This window comes from Hyperoodon ampullatus, assembly GCF_949752795.1.
Source record: "Hyperoodon ampullatus genome assembly, chromosome: 11".
Lineage (NCBI taxonomy): Eukaryota > Metazoa > Chordata > Mammalia > Artiodactyla > Ziphiidae > Hyperoodon > Hyperoodon ampullatus.
Genome location: NC_136924.1, coordinates 63,146,831 through 63,157,041, shown reverse-complemented (window position 1 = coordinate 63,157,041; position 10,211 = coordinate 63,146,831). Strand labels below are relative to the sequence as shown.

Here is a 10,211-nt window from a genome sequence, read left to right as displayed (position 1 = left end):
ATCATATGCCTCTGTATTCAAGAGTTATTCAGTCCCAGATGTTTTCACAGTTATGAAAATGAGAAACTGCTAAATTAACCTGGGTTGGCATGTTGCAGGCTACTTTCTATCAAGTTATAAACTAAATCTACACTTCCCAAGTATATATCAAATCATACACAACCTCCAGTTCTAGAAGCCGTTTTTAAGTCTCCTGGTTTAGTTATGCTCGCAGGAAGCAGGAAAGCTTATTGGTAGAGGGTGGAATTTTCAAGTGCTACCTTTCCTATAATATGAGATATTTTCAGTGGCTGAGTAAAAAGCCTGTTTGGATTTCTGTTTTTTGCTTTTGCTTGTCATGGAGGAGAGGGAAATGAGAGAGCTTGGAGGGCTCTCTATAAGCACCTCGCACCCTTAGCTTTACTCAGATGGATTACTCATAACAGTAACCCTCTGATCACTACTATATGTTGGGAAAAATTAAAATTTTGCCTATATGTAAGCCTGTCAACCAGGATTCCGGTTGATTCCACTTTGATGTCTCAGTATAACAGCGAGTCTGGATTGAGTTTGGTTAAAAGAAGTCCCTGGTTATTACTTTCTGGATTACTAACTAAAATCCTTTAAAAATCAACAGGCAGCTCATTGCTAGGAGTCATTTAGGCTTTTAATTTAATTTACTTATTAGTAAATTCTGAAAATTATTTGAGGGTTCTATTCACTAGCACCAGGTACTGGTGGTCCTGCTCAAAGAAATCATGTGCATGTATGAATCAAATCGGACAGTGCTCAGAAATAATGGTTTAAAATGGAGTTTTTCAAATTTATTTCATATATGCATATGCTTTTTTTTGCAGCAGTTAGTTGTATTTTCAAATTAAGGCCACCCTCATTTTCACCCATGTTCTTATCTTTAAAATCCACACTGTAAAGTAGTATGCAGATATAACACATTTCTTTTTTCTCCATGGATTTAAAAAAATACAGTGATAATATTCTTTTTGAACTTGTCTTTTTTCTCCAGATGCCCTGTGTGCTTGTTCTTAAGTGTGTGAAAGTCAGTGTGTGTATGTTTGGGAAAAATTCATTTCCTTCAATTCCATTTCACACTTTAATATCAAATAAAAAATGAAATGTGGAGAGGATAGTCTTACAGGATTGAACATACTCCTTCTAACTACTTAAGCCAGTGGTTTGGAATTCAGATCTCTATAACCAAGATGGAAGTCACTGGAAGACTTTAAAATCATTTTAACCACCACAACCAGAGTCATGTATGGAAATAAGCCCATTGCATGAATTCTTTATATGCATAATCTCAAATTTTAACTGCCCAAATTTTAAAAAACAAACTTTTTAAAAATTTGCCATTAAGGAAAATGTCTTTTCCATACTTAATTATGACTCCTCATTTCAACTAAAAACGTTCTAATATGTTGAAAAAAAAATACTCCTAAGAAAGTCATAAACACTGAAATCAGAGATGTGATTCTTGTTAAATATTAGTTTCTCTTTCTGAGGGATTAACCCCTGATCCTTTTGACTTTTGACTTTTGATACTTTTGACACTAACGTCATGACTTTTAGATGTCTTCAAGGGTTCAGATTCTTGGGACTCAGATGTATGTATTTTCTTCGTTGTCTCTTTCAACTTCTTTTCCTTTGCGAGCAGTCTGTAGTTAATAGCATTGCCAATGAGCAGCCACACGCTGGCTAGGACTACAATAGCTCCACAGGCCACATACATGTATTTATATTGTCCAGTTTCATCCACCAATTTGCCTAAGAGACAAAGAATGTCTTTTAAGACAGCATAATACATCAGCCATAAAATGTTAACATTTGCAAACAAATTATTCTCCACACTGCATACCTATTTCTTATTTAAGCTAATACTAAATGAGAGTTTAATAAAGAAAAAAATATTCTAGATTATGACTTCCACGTATGCATAGTAAAGGCATTTACAGGCACATTCTGCATTATATTACCAGTATATTAAATTTATTGAAAATTACTACCCTCAATAAAAGTGTACAACCACGACAAGCTGGGTATATATGTGTTTTTGTATATATTCATAGATACATAAATGTGTGAGATACATTTTTAAACCTACATGTGTAGAAATACATATACATATTTACAAATGTAAACATGTATATGAATAGATTTATAGCATACATATTGAGATTGCTTCAACCTTTCCACATTTACTATCTTTTTGATAAAGAGGAAAAATTACATTCTTTAGGACAAATTCAGAGGCTTTTATAAGGTTCCTAGTGGGGGTAATATTTACTAAATGCTTTCTCTATGCCTAGCACGAGGCCAAACGCTTTATTTGTAATTTTGCATTTAATCCTTACAAGATCACTACGCAGTTATCTGACCATGGTTACGTAGCCAGTGAATGAGTGGCAGAATCTGGGCTCTAACCAGTCTGTCTGCATCTTGTATTCTTAACTACTCTTTAAAATGGCTTCACCAAACCTCTTGGTTAAGTGTCGTGTCACTTTTTAGGCTAATCGCAGTTTTTCACTTTATCTGAATCTAAATTATTAAGGCCAAACTAATCAGGAAGAAAGTTTTTGTTCCATTTGATTATTGAGAACATTGAAAAACTAGCCTGGTGCCATATAATTGCAAAGCTTACTGACTTTTAAACATGCTTCAGTTTATACTGTTTATACTTAGTTTTGCCTCTTGCTTATGCAGGCATCTAATTCTTAACAATAATTATTACTGGCAAAATTTAGTATACACAAATCCATATTATTTATCATATGCATATTCCAGGTGATTCTGAAATAGACCTATTTGTTTAGTCAGAATTTCCATCATTCTGGCTTCCCAGGTGAATTCTATCAAACATTTAGAGAAGAGCTAACACCCATCCTTCTCAAACTCTTCCAAAAAATTGCAGAGGAAGGAACACTCCCAAACTCATACTATGAGGCCACCATCACCCTGATACTAAAACCAGACAAAGGATACTACAAAAAAAGAAAATTACAGACCAATATCACTGATGAATATAGATGCAAAAATCCTCAACAAAATACTATCAAACAGAATCCAACAACACATTAAAAGGATCATACACCATGATCAAGTGGGATTTATCCTAGGGATGCAAAATATACGCAAAACAATCAATGTGATACACCATATTAACAAATTGAAGAATAAAAACCATATGATCATCTCAAGAGATGCAGAAAAAGCTTTTGACAAAATTCAACACCCATTTATGATAAAAACTCTCCAGAAAGTGGGCATACAGGGAACCTACCTCAACATTATAAAGGCCATATATGACCAACCCACAGCAAACATCATTCTCAATGGTAAAAAACTGAAAGCATTACCTCTAAGATCAGGAACAAGACAAGGATGTCCACTCTCACAACTACTATTCAACATAGTTTTGGAAGTCCTAGCCACGGCAATCAGAGAAAAAAAAAGAAATAAAAGGAACACAAATTGGAAAAGAAGAAGTAAAACTGTCACTGTTCACAGATGACATGATACTATATATAGATAATCCTAAAGATGCCACCAGAAAACTACTAGAACTAATCAATGAATTTGGTAAAGTTGCAGGATACAAAATTAATGCACAGAAATCTCTTGCATTCCTATACACTAATGATGAAAAATCTGAAAGAGAAATTAAGGAAACACTCCCATTTACCATTGAAACAAAAAGAATAAAATACCTAGGAATAAACCTACCTAGGGAGACAAAAGACCTGTATGCAGAAAACTATAAGACACTGATGAAAGAAATTAAAGATGATACCAACAGATGGAGAGATATACCATGTTCTTGGATTGGAAAAATCAATATTGTGAAAATGACTGTACTACCCAAAGCAATCTACAGATTCAATGCAATCCTTATCAAATTACCAATGGCATTTTTTAGGGAAGTAGAACAAAAAATCTTAAAATTTGTATGGAGACACAAAATACCCCAAATAGCCAAAGCAGTCTTGAGGGAAAAAAATGGAGCTGGAGGAATCAGACTCCCTGACTTCAGACTATAGTACAAAGCTACAGTAATCAAGACAACATGGTACTGGCACAAAAACAGAAACATAGATCAATGGAACAAGATAGAAAGCCCAGAGATAAACCCATGCACATATGGTCAACTAATCTATGACAAAGGAGGCAAGGATATACAATGGAGAAAAGACAGTCTCTTCAATAAGTGGTGCTGGGAAAACTGGACAGCTACAATTAAAAGAATGAAATTAGAACACTTCCTAACACCATACACAAACATAAACTCAAAGGGGATTAGAGACCTAAATGTAAGACCGGACACTATAAAACTCTTAGAGGAAAACATAGGAAGAACACCCTTTGACATAAATCACAGCAAGATCTTTTTTGATCCACCTCCTAGAGTAATGGAAATAAAAACAAAAATAAATGGGACCTAATGAAACTTCAAAGCTTTTGCACAGCAAAGGAAACCATAAACAAGACGAAAAGACATCCCTCAGAATGGGAGAAAATATTCGCAAATGAATCAATGGACGAATGATGAATCTCAAAAATATATAAACAGCTCATTCAGCTCAATATTAAAACAAACAAACAATACAATCCAAAAATGGGCAGAAGACCTAAATAGACATTTCTCCAAAGAAGACATACAGATGGCCAAGAAGCACATGAAAAGCTGCTCAGCATCACTAAATATTCGAGAAATGCAAATCAAAACTACAATGAGGTATCACCTCACACAAGTTAGAATGGGCATCATCAGAAAATCTACAAACAACAAATGCTGGAGAGGGTGTGGAGAAAAGGGAACACTCTTGCACTGTTTATGGGAATGTAAATTGATACAGCCACTATGGAGAACAGTATGGAGGTTCCTTAAAATGCTAAAAATAGAATTACCATAGGATCCAGCAATCCCAATACTGGGCATATAGCCAGAGAAAACCATAATTCAAAAAGACACATGCACCCCAATGTTCACTGCAGCACTATTTACAATAGCCAGGTCATGGAAGCAACCTAAATGCCCATCGACAGATGAATGGATAAAGAATATGTGGTACATATATACAATGGAATATTACTCAGCCATATAAAGGAACGAAATTGGGTCATTTGTTGAGATGTGGATGGATCTAGAGACTGTCATACAGAGTGAAGTAAGTCAAATAGAGAGAAACAAATATCGTATATTAATGCATGTATGTGGATCCTAGAAAAATGGTACAGATGTATCGGTTTGCAGGGCAGAAGTTGAGACACAGATGTAGAGAACAAATGTATGGACACCAAGTGGGGAAAGCCACGGTGGGGTGGGGATGGTGGTGTGATGAATTGGGCGATTGGGATTGACATGTATACACTGATGTGTATAAAATGGATGACTAATAAGAACCTGTTGTATAAAAAAATAAATAAAATTAAATTAAAAAGAAAAAAAAGAGAAGCATTTCCATCACTCTGACTAGAATCTAGTTAGTGGCTTGGTATTAAATTTAGCTACTTGTGAAATTATTTACTTCAACAAAGTTCTCTGCTTTAATTAGGTAAATGTTAGAATGAACTTATTTGAGTTAATTTGAGTAAGTATGACATATACCTAAAAAACAAAACAAAAATTGTGTAATTTAATTTTCCATTCTAACTTTAGTCAAATATTCCTATTCATACAATGATTATTACATATCTAAATACAAAAACATTAGGTCTTTTGCCCCATCAGAATTATATCATCACTTTGTATTGCCAAATCAACATACTTTCTAAATGTTTTGGGAATTTTTAGCATCATCAAGAAAGCCGATATGATTTCCAGAACTAAAGTTTCAGCTCTTTTTGAATGTAGCAGTGGAAGTTCGAGTTGAAAAAAATAAAAATAAAAATCATGCTCTCCCTGCCTTTTTCTGTTGTACTAACAAGACTAGTAGCAGCATCAGCAACTGTATAAGAAGTAACAACACCCATTCATTCGAAAGTATTTATTGAGTGCCTACTATATGCCAGATGCCATGCTAGTAGTGACTGAATGCTATAGAGGAAAAGCCAGTCTAAAAGTCAAGGAGTATCAGGGATAACAGAAAGCAGAAACAGGATAAAAAAAAATGGCTACTCTGTTATGGCTATAGCCTGAGAGCTTCAACAATAAGCCCCAAATCAATTACTGCCACTGATCCCACTGGTGCAATAGTTTGGCAATATTAACAAAATAAGCCCTCAAGGATACTGAAATTGATGTAAATATTATTAAAATAGGTCTAAGCCCAGGTAGAAATGGCCAAATCAGATTCATTCATTTCCATAGCAATTATCCACTATGCCTATTGACCTGACTTGATTTTTTTTCATCCCAACATGGCTGGTGAAATAAATTTTTCTCTGTTGATACTAAGAATTTTATTGGTAATGAATAGGCTTCTAAAACCCATTTGGTAAAACTAATTCTGTATGAAAAGATAGGCATATACTGGCCAAAATGAATAAGACCTACTGGCTTCATTCACTTTGAAAACTGTTTTGGTGCCCTGGCATATCTATAATGAGAGATATACCACCCAAAGCATCTGTACTAGATACCAGAGGACAGTCTTGGTGGACAGAAAAAGTCAACAACTATACCACTCATTCCTGACCAAATTGAAAAGCAAAAGGTAAATGTCAATGGTGCCTTAAGATTAACAATTTAAGCATGAATTTTCCCACTTTCAAAATGATTCCTTGATGTCATGTAGGAGGACTTTAAACACTGATTTTAAATACACGAAAAAAATTTATGTTTAGCCCAGCAATTATTGTGACCATTATGGGGCAGGCCAAGAGGTCTAAGTAAATACCTACATTTAGCATTAACTAAAGCAATGCTATACAGTGATTACTGAAAAAGACTGGACAACAAAAAGTGTTTAATATTTATAACATTGAAATCTAAGACTAAACAAAGTCTTAACTTCAAAAATGAACTTATACATATGTCTTTACTCAGGATCCTTACTAGATAATTTAGCATAGAGATTTTTTATAGGCATCACTGACAGTATTTTAGATCTTAAAATCTAAAGGTAATTGTTATAAATATGGAATATAAGTATCTGATCAAGAAAATGAATTTGAATGAACTTCCCTTCATTCTTGCATTCCTACTCATATATTCTAATTAGTGATATTATAAAAGTATTCCTTCCTTAAGCATGTAACAAATTCCATATTAATATAACCAATAGGAAAACAGATCTTGACTTTTGACCTTTTGAGAGCATTACTTCAAATTTTTGACTCATTTTAATAAAAAAGAAGAGAAATCTGTTTATCAATGATAAAATAAAAAGGAATTTTATTTTTATGATACTTTTTTAAAAACACAAAACAAGTTGACATAGGTAAAAACCTGAAAATTATGCTAATTAACAGTCTAATTTAAATTCTTAAGTTCATAACTCCAGGCTCTGAATGAAATTTTTGTCTAAAATAGACTAATTAGGAAATTTTAAAACACATAGTAAAGGCTAAAATTAACACACCACAGTCTTTTAGGCAATTAGTATCTATTATTACAAACCACATTTTACACTACAAAGAAAGTCTTGGCTAATGTATATTAATTTTATGCTTTTTGCTTTCCGTGATGAGAAATATTCTTACCAGCAAGAGGAGGACCAAGAAGGACGGGGCAACACTCCACAACTGTGACGAGACCCACAGCACTGGAAAATCTTTGAGCACCAACAAGGTCCATGAGACTTTCAAAGAGGATACTGCTAACACTCCCAAATCCAAGGCCAAAAAATACAGCATACACCACCAGGCTTGGGTAGTCCTCAGCCAACGGGCATAAGAGATGACACACTCCATTGAACAAAACCGCAAAACTGAAGAAGTACTGGATTCGGGGTCGGATTAACTTGGAGTTTGCAATGAATCCTACAGTAGGTCTGGCAAACATATCAACAAAAGCCATAACAGACAGCAAGAAAGCTGCAGAATATTCATCAATTCCTTTGTCTTTAGCATATGGAGCCAAGAATATAATGGGGGCAAAGAACCCCAGAAACATAATGACATTTCCAGATAAGTATATCAGAAATCCCCTATGCTTAAAAAGGGAGAAATCTAAATACTTATCAATTTTTGCCCATATTGATTTCTTCTTATGTCTTTTCTTCATGCCTGAATCAGTCTCTCTTACACCAACCTTATTTTGAGACTTCGTAGTAGTTAGTTTTGGTCCAACAGGCCTCATAAGGGACCCAGCCACACAGGAGTTCAACAATAAACCTCCCAAAATCAGGAAGCTTCCTTTCCAGCCATAAGTATTAAAGAGGTACTGATTGAAAGGAGCCAGTGTACTTAGGAAAACAGGACTTCCTGCCATTGCGAGGCCACTCGCCATAGGCCGTTTCTTATAGAAGTACTTGCCAAGGATTGTTAAGGCGGGTTGCAGGTTGAAGGCTAGACCTAAACCTAAAAAAAAAAAACAAAAGAAAAGGAAGAAAAACACAAACACATTATGCCATTCACAAAAGAAACTACTCCTCAAAATGTACATTCAAGTGAAAATGGCAGAACTAAAAATGCAAGAGCACGTAGTAATTTTTAATAATTATTATCAATAGGATGGCACGTAAACAAAAAGGTTCTCATAACTGGACACCTGAGAGGCATGATAGGTTCATATTCCTTTCTTTTTAAAACACAAAAATAAAACCAAGAACTTCTACTTCTGTTGCAATAATCATAGAATAGGTTGAAACCGGGACAGAATTCATTCGTTCTTAGTTACAATCACTTAATTCCACAAACAAATTAACCTCTCTCTATATTTATATACACATATAGAGAATAAATATCTTCCTTGTGGGCAAGAGTGCATTTAAAATGTGAATACTTTCTTTCAGAGTGGAATAGAGTGAACAGACTAAAAAAGTTGTCATTTATAAATAATCTTAGGTCTCCCAGAGATATTTCTTTCAAAGCTATGCAAATAATAAAAAAGAGTAATCAATTAATGCCATCGATTTCAAGCTCTTCATCCCTCACATTCCACATTTCATGACTACAGAGGTACATGAGTATTAACTAAAAAATAAGTAACTTTTGTTTTGCTAGAAACATATTCTCATTTCAGGGATTAAAGCTGATTGTTTATATGAGTCAAAAGTTTCTACTGTTTCTAGGGACACCTTGACAGTGTTGAGTATCACCTTTGAGAAATGAATTACTTCTTATAGCTCGCCAAGGTACTATCTGGCAACAGAAACAAATGTTTGTTTAAAAAATAAATTCAGTTGATTTATACAAACTGTTGATACCTCTCTTTCCCCTTTAGCCTGAGCATTATTCTGCATTATTTTAGGATCTAGGATATAGAAGTAGGGATTCTTCTGCATTTACCAGTTTATGTAAATTGAGACAGTATTGCAAATTGGTTAAGTATTAAGATTCTGGGACACTGAGTTCTGAGTACAAATACTTACTGCAAACCTCTAATACAAATTAATACAAATAGTTGTATTAAATATTTGTAATAGGGTTTCTAAAAACTGACAAGAAGGAACCAAGAACATGCTTTGGAGAGTGACAGGGCAGTATGCTCTCTGATTCTACCTCAGCTGTACTTATGAGATATGCAGAATGAGTGTAATTAGATCCAACATTTAAATAATAAAACTATGGTCAGCAACTTGTAAGTGGAAGAACCCAAATTAAAACCCGGGAGTTGTGTTTCCAAGTTCAAATTTCTTTACCTTAAGCCATCCTCCCTCCCTGTGACCTCATAGTGTCACCTGGAATTTTGCTTTCAGATGTTAATGCAAGTTCTCCTTAGGAGATTGTGGTCATCTATTTCCTGTTTGTCATGGTAAAAGGAACATGAGATTTGAAATCAAAAGATCTAAATCTGCCTCGACTACTTACCTATGTGTACTACTGGGTAAATACTTAGTCTTCTTGAGTTCCAGTTCCGTCAATAACAAAAAAGGGTTTTGCTAAAATCGAGTAAGGTCTAGAACTTTAAGATGTTAGTAATGATGTTGTGATTATTATTATATGCTAATATTTATTTAAAAGTGACAAAATGCTGGGTACTCTCTGTAAAGTACCATATATTCAATTTTTACATTAATCATGACAACAACTCCCAAAGGAAAGAGGTATTATTTTCCCATTTTAAAGACAGAGAGACTGAGGCATAAGGGGGTTTATTTATCCATGATCACATG

At 34.3% G+C, this 10,211-nt stretch overlaps 1 protein-coding gene across 1 annotated transcript in view; it reads right to left on the bottom strand.

Annotated features, from left to right (window-relative positions):
- Nucleotides 1-1,474: 1,474 nt before the first annotated feature.
- The window catches only part of SLC16A7 (solute carrier family 16 member 7), a gene marked incomplete at both ends in the record, with an annotated part of 58,600 nt that continues 49,863 nt past the window's right edge, over nt 1,475-10,211 (bottom strand). Inside the window, 2 exons of the mRNA XM_079715087.1 lie at nt 1,475-1,761; nt 7,636-8,454. Coding sequence (XP_079571213.1) covers nt 1,475-1,761; nt 7,636-8,454 — 1,106 coding nt within the window. The remainder of the gene's footprint in view (nt 1,762-7,635; nt 8,455-10,211) is intronic.